This window comes from Anarrhichthys ocellatus, unplaced genomic scaffold, assembly GCF_004355925.1.
Source record: "Anarrhichthys ocellatus isolate YVR2014 unplaced genomic scaffold, GSC_Weel_1.0 scaffold5, whole genome shotgun sequence".
NCBI lineage: Eukaryota > Metazoa > Chordata > Actinopteri > Perciformes > Anarhichadidae > Anarrhichthys > Anarrhichthys ocellatus.
This window is the reverse complement of record NW_022280035.1, coordinates 13,797,606-13,813,625: the sequence shown is the minus strand read 5'-3', so window position 1 is coordinate 13,813,625 and position 16,020 is coordinate 13,797,606. Positions and strand designations below refer to the sequence as shown.

Below are 16,020 nucleotides of genomic sequence, written 5' to 3'. Positions count from 1 at the left end.
GACGTAACAGCAAGCTGGCCACGCTGGGGCGCATCTTCAAGCCCTGGAAGTGGAGGAAAAAGAAGAATGAGAAGCTAAAGCAGAGTTCCACAGGTACAGTGCTGGATGCGTTAAGGGTGAGGTGATGGCATCGGGTGGCTGTAGAGGTCCGGGTTCACATCCACACACACACACGAACACAGACATTCTAGCATTTGCTGAACACATGGCTAAATGTGATGCTCTTGCTGTAATGGAGAGTGCTATCGAATCAAGGTGATGTAAAAAATGAATGTCATTTAGTGGTAACAGTTGGTCAAGTCAGAGGTCTGTTGCAGTGGATCTCAGTTCGTCCCCCCAGTGGCTGGATCTGTCTTTTCATAGGCTAATCAAATTATATCCATTAATACTATATATATATATATATATATATATATATATATATATATATATATATATATATATAACATTACATATCTATTCATAGAAAAGTGTATTTTCACTTTTATCTCATAGTGCACAAGGTGAAAATAAGTCCCTAAACCAACCGAAAATAGACATACAGACAGATCGATATATATATACACACATATATTACATATACTAATATGTACCTAATGACATTAGTAATTTAAGCGTTAACACTAACGTCAAGGAAGTAAGATGGTCTCAAAATGCTGTTTCATTGTAAATGCACAGATCAGCCGTCTGAACAAACAGAAATAGAGAAGATTAAGCAATAGCAGGTACATCATCAATACTAGAAATTACTTTTTATTACTGGAAATAATTCAGATGAATGTCACATAGTTTTGTTTATCTTCAACACAAATATCATGACATACTTCTCCCCGCTTGTCCTCAGATGTAGCATTATCCAGCAATCTTCTATGCCACGACCCGAGCTCCCCCACCCAGGGCTGCTGCTCAGACGGTGCAGTCCTGCTTGGAGGATTCGGGGGACCCTTGAACTCAAACCTCACAGTCAGCAGTGTGGAATACCTTGGTCCTGAGGAGGAGCTTCCCCCTCCAGGTAGTACAATCCCTCACTGTACTCAGACTCAACTAATCATATTGACATTATAGAGCTGCAAAAAGCAAAAATTGTCTGGGTGTCTTTTCCTTCAGTTTTACGGTAAATCAATATGACAGAATGAGATCGCTGTGAAACAAATCTGAACTACGGCTGTTTTACAAAAGTTGTTGATGCTGTAATATAATATAATTATTAGCTTTGTGTTTGTATCATGAAGTTAAGGTCTGAATAAATTGTGTATGCTTTTCATTTTTTATGTAATCCACAAAGCTCATGCTTGATGAAACTGAGACATTTGTGTGTGTACCTTTAGAGGGCAGCAAAGACAATTCAATGACCTTATTTGCCTTCACCCTCATCTGCCATAAGAGGTCTACAATATGTATATTTGTATGCACAAAACCTGTACAACACAGTACATCTCAGTATAGTTGGACAATGTAGAAAATGTAAAAACCATGCAGCTTGGCAGAAGTATTACGGCAAAATACATTTTACCTCAATTTTAAATGCTCTCATTTCATACTCCAGTAGCTGCCCCTCTTCAGGACTGTGAACGGGTGGAGGAGAATGTACTAACACCGGAGGAGGAGGGAAGTGAGGAGGTGCAGCCTGTCGGGGATTTACCTGAGGGGCTGAAGGATATGGGCGAGCAGATAGAAGAAAGACCAGAGGAAGAGATTCCTCCAGGAACGTCCCCACCACAAGTACCTCCCAAACTTTTTCCGCTGCTGAGTACTGGAGATGGTGAGTGCTGTGAGGTTTAGGATATTATTATCTGATAATCGTACCTCTTTGGGCCTCAAACGGTTGTTAAAATGAAACCCTCAGAGTAGTTTGGAGGAGAATTCACTCTTTGGTGGAACTGCTAACAACTGAAATATGACAAGGAGACTTAACTAGACACTGACACTAAGAGATCACAAGTCAAAAAGGTTCAGAACTAACAGTTTAATCTTTAACAATGTGTTGTGTTTTAATGTCATATCTTAATCTGAAAAGTAGTAATTACAGCTGTTAAACTAATTTTGTGGAGTAAAAAGTACAGTAAGTTCCTTCATGTTTGTAGTGGCAACACTTACCTGCTGGGATTTGAACCCAGGATGTCCTGTTTGCTGGACAGGCACTAGAACCATCTAAGCCACAGCATTGCCTAACAACTTACAAGTATAACACACATGCTGTAGATATGCTGCAGATGGCACGTTGGCAAAGTAGTTTGCTCTTTAATTTCTTTGCAGGAAAACTTGTGGAGTTTGCTTCCCTGTCCTGTTCATATTTTTCCTCCAGATGGTCAATTCCCCTCTCAAATTAAACAGATGTGCATGTCAAATGTACTGGGGAGTCTAGATTCCCATAAATACAGATGTAAATGTGTTTCCCAAACTTCAGCTAAGTATCAATAAGATAAACTCTAGCCCCCATGTGCCTGCAGACAAATATAAGGGTCAGATAATGGGGGGGGGGGGAAATGAGAAATTCTGTTACCTCCAGTGTTTATCTGCTCCCTTTCAGATTCAGGCCCTGTGTCGCTCCCTGCTCACCTGCCCAACTCCTACCTCCCCAAGGAGCCTCCGCCCAGGGCCACAGAAAGCATGCTTTCAATGACCCTGCCGCTACGAGGGCACCTAACCAACACCTCAGGGTCCCCACATATAGGCAATATGATGCATCCTCCCATGCCCCCTAGCTGCATTATGGAGGAACTGCAGAGAGCCTTCGCTTCCAAGAACAGACACGAGAGGTGAGTGCTCGGGTGTACCCCGTACATCTGTTTATATCAGCGCCCTCACTTGGAATTACTGAGTGGGTGAAAAACAACTATGCTGCTTTATTCAGTCTTACTTGTGTTTTCATGAAGTTTTCTCACAAATCTCAAATTTCTGACAATACAAAAGAAAGAAGAAACCATTTTTATTGTCATATACATATACACATACACGAAATTTGCCTTCTGCATTTGACCCATCCCTGTATATAGGGAGCAGTACAATACAACCGATCATTAAGATTTTCCCCTGAATGACACCTTTAACATACTCTATATTTAAAATCGATATCATCAGATGTTGTCCTCCCACAGCCATCAACACTAATCCTATGTTTTCCCTCGTCCCTTGTCCCCTCAGTTCCCGCGAAGGGTGTGAGCAGGCCTCACCCCAAAGGCTGTGGTGTTCAGATGGACGTCTCTCTCGCTCCTGCAGCTCTGAGAACCAACACAAATCGTCTTTTGGGGGCGGCTGTGTGGGAGGTGGAAGGTCCGACTGGCCCAAGAAGGAGGCGGAGGAGAATAAGGAGAACATGCGGCTGGACCAGTGCTTCTCCAACACCTCAGGCCTCCCCAACGACTTAGAAGAATGGAATGACTCCGTCATCTCTGGTGGGTTGAAGAGCTTAGAAGTATGATTTACAATGCAGTCTCTAAGCATTTTCAGGTTCACGCTTTTGTTTTGGCTCAGTACCGTACATATTGGATTTAAAATGAAACAATGACTATGTGGTTAAAGTGTTGACTCGCACTCAAATTTGATTGTGATCACAGATCTGGGAGGGCAGTGATGGAAACATAGCCCTGTCATTGACTTGCTGTCTTGTCGTGAGACCAACCAGTACTCATACCTGGATTCTGCCTGGCCCCCGGCTTGCTGTTGCGTAAATCCTTTTGTGGAATTCAATTAAAACAAACATTTGCACAATTTAAAGCTGCACTAATTATTGTTTATACGTCAACAATGGGTGCAATACTACGCTATGTGTAATATGAAAGGGGTCGCTCGTGGTGAAAAACCCACACAGAATTATCACCTGACCCAGCAGTTCCCCTCATCCGTCCAGAACATTTTAGCGTCTTTCAGCTTATTGTTCCGCAACTGTATTGTTTTGGTTAATTTCTCACCGCTACCATCTGTGTCACTTCTAACCACAGCCGCCAGGAGATTTCACCACAAAAGCTCTGATAAATGAGCTGCGCTACCACAGGTATAGCCCGATACACACCTCCAACTAAATGCTAATGTTGCTCTGTGGCTGCTGTGGGTGTAAATAGGCAACTGAGGCTTACGATTCCACCATAACAACTTTATAAAGTGGCTAACAGAATCAATAATGCAGATTTTCAACACATTAATACACTTTAATTGAATAACATTGGTTTAAAATGATACTTTTTATTTTATTTTGGTATCTCTACAAAAGAGGATCCCCCATAATGCCCCACGGTCCTTATTATTTCAGCTGATACTGTGCTTGCAACTTGGCTAGGGCAGTTGGTAATCTAGCCATGGCAGCTACATATTAAAGGGACTACGAGTCATTCATTTCAAATCCAATTTGGTGCAGTACAGAGCAAAAACAACAGAAAACCCATGAATAACAATCACTTGGATATTTGCTGAGATTAAGTAGTCGTGGTCATTTTTAGGCTTAATTCATTTACAGAATGATTTTCCAAATTGTTAAGATGCGTAATTGTATATAAACACTGCGATTCTCCCAAAGAGGCTACAAAAACGATCAGTTAGAGTTTCCTGTTTCCTGTGTGTTAATGCGTGTATGCATGGTTGCAGGTACACTTCCTCGCAGGCTAAGGAAGGAGTTGCTGACTGTCAAACTACGAAACAGGCCCAGCAAGCAGGAGTTGGAAGACAGAAATATCTTCCCAGTCAGGAGTGACCAGGAGCGCCAGGAAATTCGCCAGCAGATTGAGATGAAACTTGCCAAGTAAGAAATGAAATCTTCCCTCCATTGCTATCCGAGTACAGTATTAGTGTTGTAAATATGAAGCGTTTTAATGATATCAGTAACAGAAGCTTGAATATCCCTTAATACTACTCTGCAGTTAGTTCCATGTTATTCATGGTGCAACAATGCAAACCCATGACAGATCTGGGCGATGCTTTGTGCAGGATAAACCTGCAGGCTTCATTGCTTCAGTTACATAACACACCCAACAGTAGGAGGATGAGGTGAGATAAAAAATGTCATCTGAAAGGATTATCCGATTGTTTTGATTGATGTTGTGTAATCTGCTCCTGTTTAGAGGAGACTGTTTGAGTGTATTTACTCAGTCCTCGCATTGTATTGCAGAATAGCACTAAAGCACTAAACTGAGAGGATTCCCAATGTGGGGAAATGGTAGGTCTATTTAAAGAACTCCTTTCGCGAAAACAAAAAGTAACATCAGGTGTTTCTGAGGCGCAACGAGAACAGACAGATGCTGCTTCCAGGAAATCACCCCTAGCAAGACGCACCGCTGATCTTTGTATGTGTGCTCCACTGCCAGGACATTAATAGAACCACTGGCTTCTATAATACAACTGAAAAGCCAAATGTGCAAAGACTGACAGCAGCAGCGTTGTGTGTGAATGTGTCAAAAGACCCAAGTTCTTTAGCACCAGCACATATCAAACAGAGGCACACCACCACGTTACATAACCTGCTGTGCAATAATTCGCAGCCAGGCACAGAGTGCCACCCACACTTTGTAGAGATCCAAGATCTACCGACCGTCTGTGAGACGACTAAGAATACTGCCTCCCTGAACTTTTCTTAGATTCACTGGAAGAACATGTATAGGCGTTTCATAAGCAAACGGCTCATGTCAAAGGTGAGGACGGAGCACGACTGTAGCTCGCATAAGAGCCAGCCGGGTCTGTGTTTTGAAGACAGGGAGGTTTCTACTTGTCGCACAGAAGCTGAGAGAAGCTGCTTGTGACATAAAGCGTCAGATTCAATTGATCTTAAACCCAGAGTTGTAATTTATAGCTGTTAAAATAAAAATAATACCGACTAAATTAAATGAATGATCCCAGGAGGATTAACATGGATTCTCAAAGCAGATTTGTGTGCTTCATGCTGACATTGCTGAAAGAAAACATGTATATACGTACGTGCAAAAGGCTTCTGGCAGCTGTTCAAGTTTGCTTCTTTGTCTGGAGATATTATGTGGAAACCCAGAGGCTCTAAATAACGTATGTAAACATGATTCCTTCACCTACAGTGCCGAGCATGAGCAAGAAAAGGCATTTCCATTGCAGTACAGTACATGCATACATTGTAAGCACAATGCACCATTTTGGAAGGAAATCCTGGCTAAATATAGCTCAAAATGCTGAAGAGGAGGAAAGAAAAGCTAATTTCCCCTGGGCATTCATACTAAATGACAAAACAATCCATGACACACTATACTCTGGATTTCTCTGGGTGACTCCCACCCAGATTCAATCTGTTGTTTTCCCCATCCTATCTGCAGTCCACAATGTAAACCTACCGTTACATTTGCTGCCAATCAAGCAGAAAATGCCGTCAGGAGGTAACAGTGGATAATGACACCTTGTCTGTCCATTGTGTCAGTGATAGATGACCTTTCTATCTTTAGAGACTCCCCGCCTGGCACTTGTGCTGCAGCCGCACTCTGCTGTTTCTATTCTTAGCTCCTGACACTGTTCAATAATGCATCTCCCCATGCACTCCCTTCTCTCCACAAACGTGTTGATGGGGAGTTATATCTGCAGAAATAATAGAGCGCAGGAGCAGGTGGGGATTGGCTACTGTACTAAAAGGAAGAAAGCTGGGAACGGCCAATTGTATCTCCTTGCACAGTTGGCAGCTGAAATAAAAGAACAGACTGAAAGCCTCTGCCACCCACTCGTTGCTTTTTTATTCCTTTGTTTAGATTTTGTATTCCTCCCTTGGCTGACATGTTTGGACTTTCTATTCCAACTCGTTTTGTTGCAGACCATCCTGAGTGGGAAATGGAAACCCTCATGCCGACAGGCGTTTATGCGTCATCGTGGTATTCTGGGGATACCTTTCAAAATCATACTTATGACATCGTATCCTCAGTGCCGCTGGAGAAAGCGGAGGGCGAGACACCGGCGCAAAGTCAAACCGCTGTAGTGATAATCTTCCAAATAAACCATCTTCTGTCTCCCGAGAGCAGAAGAGCAATACGGTTTTGCGATTCATCCGAGTTTGTTACCGAAATAGTGTTCCGTATTGACAGCGATCCCTGATTTATTCAGCCCACCAGCGAGGAAAATGTTCTGCTGCTAAAAATAGCCACAGACTCCGTGTGCAGTAGTGAAATCCCCATTAGTGTGTTGCTCGGGAGAAGTGAGGATTTCTGCAGGAAGATTCTATTGTCTCAAGGATACCAAGTGTTGTTGCTAAGCAACTCGGCGACCAGGTCAATAATACAGTGGAGGGTCGTATTCGCCGGGGCTTTGGAAGTGATTTTCTGTTTCATCTGCTTGACATGTAATACTGTTAAGTGCTCGGGAAGACTTTGTCTCTCTGTTTGTTTATAAAAGATTCACAAAAGAGCCATTGTGTTGGACTGCTCCCCACCGTATAAGATTTTAGGATTGTATTGTAAAACTGATTTGATCAAAAAGCACTTGGATAAAAAGGGGGAACCTAAACAGAGGATTTGAAAGCAAATGGGAAGAAATGGATCAAGCTCCAAAAAAAAGTCCAGCCCACGGGCCAATCACGGCCCGAGGTCAGATTTTATATGGCCCGCACCTTCTAACAATGTATGTATAGGCTACTTGTATTGTTTAAAATAATGTCAGCAGGGACTGTTGACCCTTGGGCATTTTCACATTATCAAATCTGGCCCTCTTTGAAAAAAGTTTGGACACCCCTGCGGTAAAGTAGCTATAATGTCAGGAAGTAAAGTGACATTTTTTTTATCAACCTGATAAAATTACGTTATTGTGGGAAGAAAAGAAAAGAAAAGGCAACACTGTAACTTCTTTACATTCTAATAGAATGTAAAGAAGCTACATTGTATAGAATGATTCTATTGAAGTTATTCCTTTTTTAAATGTTTTAGACGAGTCACTAATCACTTTAAAATAGTGATTATAGCTGATTTAACTTACAGACATGAGATTGATCTTCTCATGTCACTCTCTTTATACAATGATATAAATTCATCCCCGTTTTATTGATATCTTACGAAATATTACTCCTCACTTTTCGTGCGTTTTTCCTGCAAAAGTCAAGCAACATGAGTCTGTTTTCGCTTGTTACATGCATACTGTCTTTTCAAAATAAACTTCCATCTTCACAGGAAACAACTACGGTTTACTCTTAACTATTGCATTGTTCCTGTTGCTATTACGGGATGTCTCGTCGCACGTTAATTAACACCAACCAGATTGCTTTGTTGCACTCGTTACTGTATGTATAGATATCTACAAGTGTGATTTTGTGTCTGTGCAGTCAGCTTTTATTTCCTCTGCCAATGCTGTGATGTAGAAAACAAATCTAATCGCATAATGCGGTTTAGTCCAGATGCCTTTTTTCTGTTTTGATGGTAGCATCTGCTCTCTGGTTTTAAGTCCCACTTAAATAGTATTAAGAGTTTATATGACTAGAATGATTTTCATAGCTATTCCGTGCACACGGCACACACACGTGTTTGGCCGTTCACTTTGTGGGTGTCCAGGTCTCAGTCGGTGTGACCTAACTTTGATCTTTGACAGGACAGAACTATAAAGTGCCCAGTGTTATCTTGGGTGAGGGTATAAAGAGAGTCCCGCTGCGTGGCGGCATTCTGCCCTCCCCGTCCTTTCCACCTCTAGAGGTGTGGGGTGTGCCACATGCCGTCTGGGGCTGAGCCCTGTTGTGCAGCGTACATTTATTATTTATGCAGAGCATGAATAGTTCACACACAAACAGGGGACTCGTTGGATTTTGGAGACCTTTTGGATGCTTTGATGGCGAGGGAACGTGACAGCATGAAATGAATGTACTACTGTAGGTGTGATCTGAACGTGAGAGCAAAGGAGACATTTGAATTGTATCACAACACAAAATAGGCAACAGTAATTATAATCGATCAAGTATTTTGTTTTGGGTTTATTTTACTTCCTTTAAAAAAATAAAAAAAAAATCCGTCTTTTACGTGACTAAAAATACGATTAACTCGTGCAACGCGAGTCAAATGACTGTGCTAGTTGCCCGGTGTACACCACAAAGAGGTTGGGGATGCCGTGAGTGGGAGCCTGTTAGGCTCCGCCTCCGAGAAATTATGCATGCAGTAACCGGGGAAACTAGGGTAGTCGCGCCCAGGCATCACGACACATTTCAAAAGCGCTCGTATTGCTGTTGTCGGAGAGTACAGAGGAGCACCGACGCTGCTGCTGCGGCGGTGGAGAGTCAACGCAATACGGCAGCCCGCACCTGAGATGCAGCACCTTGACATCGGAGAGTAATTCGGTGGAATATTCTCAAACAAGAGAATTGCGCTTCTTCGACTATTCCAGATGTGGGGAGCGCCTCTGCCCAAGCATCACAGCCGCGGTTTGGATGCGAGATGGAGACATAGGGGATTCCTCTCGAGAACGCGCACAGTGAAGAAACTGCAGCCGGTTTAAAGGAGGATAGGACAGGGACGGCTCGGGTCGAAATGGTTCAAAACGTGGTTTTGGTGTTTCTCCGCAGGAGGCTGAGCCAGAGACCCAATGTGGAGGAGCTGGAGAGTCGGAACATACTGAAACGTAAGTTTAAACACTTCCATTGCTGTCTCCAAACTACCTTCTCTTCACACAAATACAGGTGTTTACTATTTATAATAAATATGTGGAATAACCCCTGATCGAAAACACTTAAACCAGGGCAAGATGAGGCATTACTGATAAGAGAGATTGCACAGTGTAGTATGAGTGAACCTTGTTGGTAGGAACTGATTGTATATATAATATAAATATTTATATATATTTTTTTAATGCTCATTTGCCGAGTATGAATTTCTAATTAGTTTTTTTTTCTTCTTTATCCAGAGAGAAACGACCAGACAGAGCAAGAGGAGAGGAGGGAGATCAAACAGCGGCTAAACAGAAAGGTACAACATTGTGTGATTATGTATTTTCCATTTATTTAAAATACATTTGTTTCTGATAACTAACACCAAAACAATATCAACCAAATAAACACTTGTTTTCAATGAAGCACATGGGAGACTTTGATAGCAGTCAACTATGAATGTTTGCCCCATCTCTTGCCTTCCAGCTCAACCAGCGGCCCACGGTAGACGAACTACGAGACAGAAAGATTCTGATCCGCTTCAGTGACTATGTGGAGGTGGCCAAAGCTCAGGACTATGACAGGAGAGCAGACAAGCCCTGGACCCGGCTCTCGGCAGCAGACAAGGTGTGTGTTTGGGTGGAACACAGAGAGACGAGTCGTATTTGACAGTAAAGACAAAGCAGCATTTTATGTCAATCCTTATGACCTGCCGCTGATCACATGGACTTATGACCAAAGCAAGTTCAGCACTCAGGACAAACTGATGGAAAAAGTCCCCAAATTCTTTGATCTTTAAGCTCATCAAGACTATTTGCATGGCTTGTTGCTGTTATCAGCTTATCTCACAAAACCCCCTGTTCTCTTTAGGCTCAATATATTTCCTCTGCTGTCACTTTGTCGTCCAAAGGTTAAAGCACCCCAATGGCTCAGGATGTACTCAGGGATGCGCTAATGTTGTTGTTTTTTCTCTTCCCCACAGGCTGCAATCCGAAAAGAGCTCAACGAGTTCAAAAGCACCGAGATGGAAGTGCACGCCTCAAGCAAACACCTTACGAGGTCAGTATGTGTGTCGCAGCATGTAGTGTGTGCTCGGTAATGTATGCATGTTCTATTCTGGGCTGCGACGGTCTAAATATAGCTCTCCTTGCTCATCCAGAGAGCACAGAAGGGGCTAAAGATGGATGGGAGTGCTTGTAAACGGGGCTTAGGGGAGGTTGTCCTCTGGAGAGCTCGTACTGCCAAGCAGAGAACAATGATAAAATGCCACGGTGTCCTTGGCTAAGCTTGTTTGGAAAGCAGGGGTTCCTTGTGAGTTGTGACAGTGACCGAGTGGGAGGACTGGATGATAGTATGGGTACCGCAGCACATAATGACTGTGCTAAAAATAGCCCCACAAAACTGATTATAGCTGCAATAATTGCCGTGTGCGATGACGAAGGCACCCTCTGCTGTCACGTTTTGTACTTTTCCCCTTACAAGTGGTTTCTCTGCATGTTTGTCTCTCCAGGTTCCACCGGCCATGAAAGTGGGGCGTTTCTTCTGTGAAGAAATGCTGAGCTTTGACTTTTTCTGAAGCTGAGCAGCGGCAGACAGTTCAGAGAACCTGGGGGCCTATTTGTCTTCAGCGTGTCTTTAGGATTCTTCCAGCACCCTTGACTATCATATCACCCGTATGAGGGCACGGGTGTGAGAGAGGAGCGGATGGAAATGTTTGCGGCAGTGTGTCCTGGAGACTACTGAATGTCGCCACATGGAAGCTGGCTGGTGAAAGAGGACTCTAGTGGCTCTGACTCTCAGGATGAGAGCGGAGGGAGAAAAAAAAAACCCCAATTATGTCATTCAGTCAGTGTTGTTTTTTTTGTACTATTTCATGGACTCCTTTGACAAGGCGGTGTCGTTGGAAGAAGTTGAGCATGTGACCAGCTTCACCTTTTCTTAACTGATGAATAATGTGTCACTTGGACTGTGTAGAGACTGTGCAGTCTCTGGGAGGTGGTATCGGGAATGAATTTTGATATCAACTGTACATACAGTATGTCAATCTGAATGGGACGTCAATGTCTTCGCTGAAAAGAGAAATACCTTTGTAAGCACTACTTGTCTTCAAAATACAAGGTCTTTTTTAAGAATGGCTTATCTCTTTTGTAAACAGTTTTATTTTCAATGAAGAATCAGGTTGAAGACCCATTTAAAAACAACTGATAGATTTAACAATTTCATTGTTTTAATGAATTGGCACTTTTCAGTACTTTACTAATCTACATGAATAAATCAGGAATTTGTATTGAAAATGTCACAGAGCCGAACTTACTTACTTTGAAAGAACACTAAAAATGATTGAATTCATAAACTTCATCAAATAATAAATATCAGAATAACATGACATTTGTAATAAAAACAAACATAGAGCAACAACACAGCCACTTCAGAATAAACCAACACATCCACGTACAATTAAAGCAGAACCTGGAACAATCGGTACTAAAGGCAAACACTTTAAAATGAAACCAGCACAGCGGAAGTACACAGTGCAGTGTACATCATGTGGTGAAATACACAACCTTGTTTATAGTGTAGGACTTTGTTGGCTCCATCAGGGGAAAAACAAAGCATGCAGGCCTCTCTTCACACCCTGGAGCTCGCCCTCTTGCTACAGAAAGCACACAAGCACAAATAATTCATCATTAAAATCATCTGAGTCATAAATTCTCTCAAGACTGCATGTTCTGTACAGGCTTCCGAAATGAGTGAAGGACACACAATGAAAGCCAGTCTAATTGTTCTGGTGTAATCTATGCTGAAGGGTCACCTGTGTCGTGTCTACTCACCATCTCGCTGAGGAGTCTGTCCTGAACTGACTTCATGTCATTTCGTATCATGCACATCTGAGGACAGCAGGCAGATCAGCAGGGTTTTAGGGGTGGTAACATAGAATATGACACAGTCGGGACAAATGGGACGAGTTGAAACACGGGACAATGAGATAAGCAAAATGTTATTAATGCAACTCAGGGAAAGCTGACAGGCAGAGGTAACGGAAAAAAAATTGATGAGCTAGGAATAAAAATTTCAAAGTTCAAAGCCACCTGAGCTTCGGGTTTACCCAGCAAATTAGAAGCTAACACTCGGGCAACACAATGAAGCACATATTAGATTAGTTTCAGTCTGAGGGGCACACCTGGGAAGTGAATATCCTCTCCTCGTACTCCACACTGTGACACACGTTACTCTGCAGGGCGTTCTTCAAGGCCTCATGTCTGGAAGGAAGGCGACGGACAGTCACACAACCAAATGAGGGAGGTGGGAAAACACAAAAGCTCAAGGTAAAATAAAAATGTCAATATAATGCGGTTCAATGGGAAACACTGATAAACATTAAATGCACTATTTTCTAAAAACTGCACTTGGTGAGGAAACAACGTCTGGTAAAGCAGAGAGCCTATGATTAAGTCAAGGAATCTACATTTACGGCTATTTATGTGTGCGAGTTGCCAAAATAAAGCAGCTAACCCACCTCACACATCACTTCTTTAAGTGTTTTTTTTAGCACCAATTGAGACATTAATTAAGAAAGAACAATTGTAAAAAGAATAACTTGTGAAGTTAAGAAATAATGTTGACATTTTCTGACCAGACTAACATGTATGACAAGACACTGATTGGATCATGGGGTTAACTCTTCGACAGGAAGTTCATGAGATCGGTCGCGTGTGCGTCCCTCTGTGTGTGTGCACCTTTGTGTCTGTCCACGGCTAATCTCGCATTGTGCTGCAGCAAACTGCATAATATTCTGATTTCCCAGTTATGGCTGCATGCTCAAGGACCTCTCGTGGTTTTGTTTTTGGCAAGATTGTATGAAGTGTAATATATACGACTTCAAGCTGATTGCTTGCATTAGGTTACATCGTCGTTTTTTGAGTTTGATTGAAGTGTGTTTTACACTTCACAGCCCACTGGTTGGGTACATCACTGGTTGTTAGTTCGGCCTACTTTTATTATTTTGTATGGTGTTTGGCTAACCGCTCACGGAACTACCAGTACACACACTGTTGTACCTCTCCGCAACTCAGCTGCAGTTTAATTTTGTTTTTGGCAAAACTGCGTGACTCGTGTTGTACAACGACTTCGAGCCAATTGCCTGCATTTTTTACCGCTTGTTTTGGAGTTTGTATGAAGTGTGTTTTACGACACCTTACAGGCCATTGGTGTCTTGACGGGGGGGTTACTCGGTTGTGGGTTGTATTTATTCAATCATACAATACAGCAGTGATCAACACTGTACTGAGTGCACCTTTCTAGTTAAAGCATGGAGAGAGGATGCATGTTGATGAATCTGTTTTAAAACAAATAACAAATGGCCCTTTGCAGTCAGGGCAGCAGTGCCTGGCTGGAGAATGGTTGGGAAAAGCTAGATAAATATCAGTGAGCGTTGCTTATGCTGGAGATATATGCGTTTTTTGCATACACACGACACTGCCTCGTGTATGCTGCCTCCGTTTGGAGTGTTGGTTGTATACATAGTCAGAAATAAAACATGACATGCATAACTAAAAATAAAGTATATCTCCGTCATTAGTCATAAGAAGAAACAGTGGTCACAAAAATATCTTAGGGTGCATATCTAGTGTCTGATGATAAGCTTGAGGAAGAACTTATTGTCCAGGCTTTTCAATTCACGTTCCACCGAATAATCAGGAGTTATTCAACCTTTTACAGAGTATTTGTGTTCAAGCCTGTGGGAAGAGCATTGATCAGAGTGTGACAGGAATCACCGCATCAAAATAACAATATGGCTCTTTCATGCTCTCACACACACACACACACACACACACACACACACACACACACACACACACACACACACACACACACACACACACACAGAGGCGTAAATTTCACCTCATGGTTCCCCGCTGCTGGTAGGAATGGAAAGCCACAGCCTGCTTTTTCCAGTTCATCTGTGAGAGAACAGAGACCAAACAACAACTGGTCAAATTAACACCAAAAAGGCATATTTAGTGGCATCTTCATTTCACAGAATACCGTATGTGGACAGTGTTTCATGAGGTATTTTGAGACTCGGGTGGGGGGGGGGAAGATACAGGGGCGTGCATTTTAAAGTTAAATGCATCAATCTGATGCACTTTGAGAACAAAATTAGGAGGCTGGACTAAGTACATTTAGGCTACTCAAGTAATGACCTTAAGTGCAATTACAATATTAATGCATCCTTGATTATAATCCAATGATAAAGGCCTACCGTAAATATATTATTTGAAGTTACATTGTATGCTCATACTGCATAATGAATATACCTTTTCTTTTGCTACTTTAAATATATTTCGATGGAAATACCGTTGTTCTTTTACTTAAGTGACATTTTGAACGCAGGACTTTTACTTGTGAAAGTAGGACTTTTACTTGTGAAAGTATTTTTACACTGCGCTCCAGTCAATTTAATTAAAAAACACATTGGCTGTATAGTTATGATTGGCATGAGGCATGGCAAACGGGACGGGTCTGTGATTCAAGGAGGGCCTGATGGGCTGCTGACATTGGCACAGATCGTGCACTGCGGAGAGTCCGCCATGTTCAAGAGTCACCCCAGTAAACAGGGTGCTTCGTCACTCCCGGTAAGGACAGAGGTGCAGCGAGTACTGAGTTCATGGCCTCAGGAAGCGGTGAAGTCCCGGTGAGGGATGCTGTAAAGCTGACATGGCCAAAGCCACGAGTCGCTTTTACTTTCCAAGCCAAACTACAGCCGGTTGCTGCACACGACTGAGGAGGAAATGTGTCTGGTGAGGGTAAAAATACTTTTGGTTCATTCAGAAACTGTGGCCACCACACTCTAGGTAATTAATGTGAAACACTTGGATATTTTGGTTGATAGTGAGTGAGTGAGTGTGTGAGTGTGTGAGTGTGTGTGTAAGTGAGTTAGACTGAGGGACATACAGTCAGGTCTTTCTCCATGCTTTTGAGCACAGTGTCATCCTGCTCCAGTTTGTGGATCTCTTCCAAGAGGACGTTCTGAACCTGTTCAAGCCTCTGAGTCCTGTACAGAGGAGGAATTAATAAGTGAAGTGGAAATCGAAAATACAAGGCAGACAAAAGAAAATACAATGTGTCTTCAGATTGCAGGGAGTCACAACACTGTAGATTTGGAGCCTGTAAAACAAAGAAGTACTTACGTACCAACAAAGTACACTTAGAACCGCTTTGGTAAATGAATACTTGGTATACCTGCTGACTGTTTAGTAGTTTTCTCTAAGGACCACATTGGTGGGCAACCAACCATCATTTTTGAAGTGATGCAAATATTCAGCCATGACATTAAAAGTCTTTTAGACAACACCAAGCTACGCTTTCTTTACTCAAACACAATGAACCCTGTCTGGCCGACACTCGCGTTTCCACCGTTGTCTTCCGGCAGCACAACCCCTCGTGAGATTTCAGAAAGTGGTTTCTCT

General features: G+C 42.5%; 2 protein-coding genes across 2 annotated transcripts in view; one reads left to right on the top strand and one right to left on the bottom strand.

The window, feature by feature from the left end:
• The window catches only part of phactr3a (phosphatase and actin regulator 3a), a 13,508-nt gene extending 183 nt beyond the window's left edge, over positions 1–13,325 (top strand). Inside the window, exons 2-12 of the mRNA XM_031845866.1 lie at positions 11–93; positions 845–1,012; positions 1,547–1,762; positions 2,531–2,759; positions 3,145–3,395; positions 4,582–4,735; positions 9,470–9,525; positions 9,808–9,869; positions 10,037–10,177; positions 10,533–10,609; positions 11,061–13,325. Of these exons, the coding sequence (XP_031701726.1) occupies positions 11–93; positions 845–1,012; positions 1,547–1,762; positions 2,531–2,759; positions 3,145–3,395; positions 4,582–4,735; positions 9,470–9,525; positions 9,808–9,869; positions 10,037–10,177; positions 10,533–10,609; positions 11,061–11,076 (1,453 nt within the window). The 3' untranslated portion in view covers positions 11,077–13,325. The remainder of the gene's footprint in view (positions 1–10; positions 94–844; positions 1,013–1,546; positions 1,763–2,530; positions 2,760–3,144; positions 3,396–4,581; positions 4,736–9,469; positions 9,526–9,807; positions 9,870–10,036; positions 10,178–10,532; positions 10,610–11,060) is intronic.
• sycp2 (synaptonemal complex protein 2) overlaps positions 11,681–16,020 on the bottom strand; it is a 20,199-nt gene continuing 15,859 nt past the window's right edge. The window contains 5 exon segments of the mRNA XM_031844754.1: positions 11,681–12,203; positions 12,382–12,438; positions 12,732–12,810; positions 14,453–14,511; positions 15,506–15,605. Coding sequence (XP_031700614.1) covers positions 12,147–12,203; positions 12,382–12,438; positions 12,732–12,810; positions 14,453–14,511; positions 15,506–15,605 — 352 coding nt within the window. The 3' untranslated portion in view covers positions 11,681–12,146.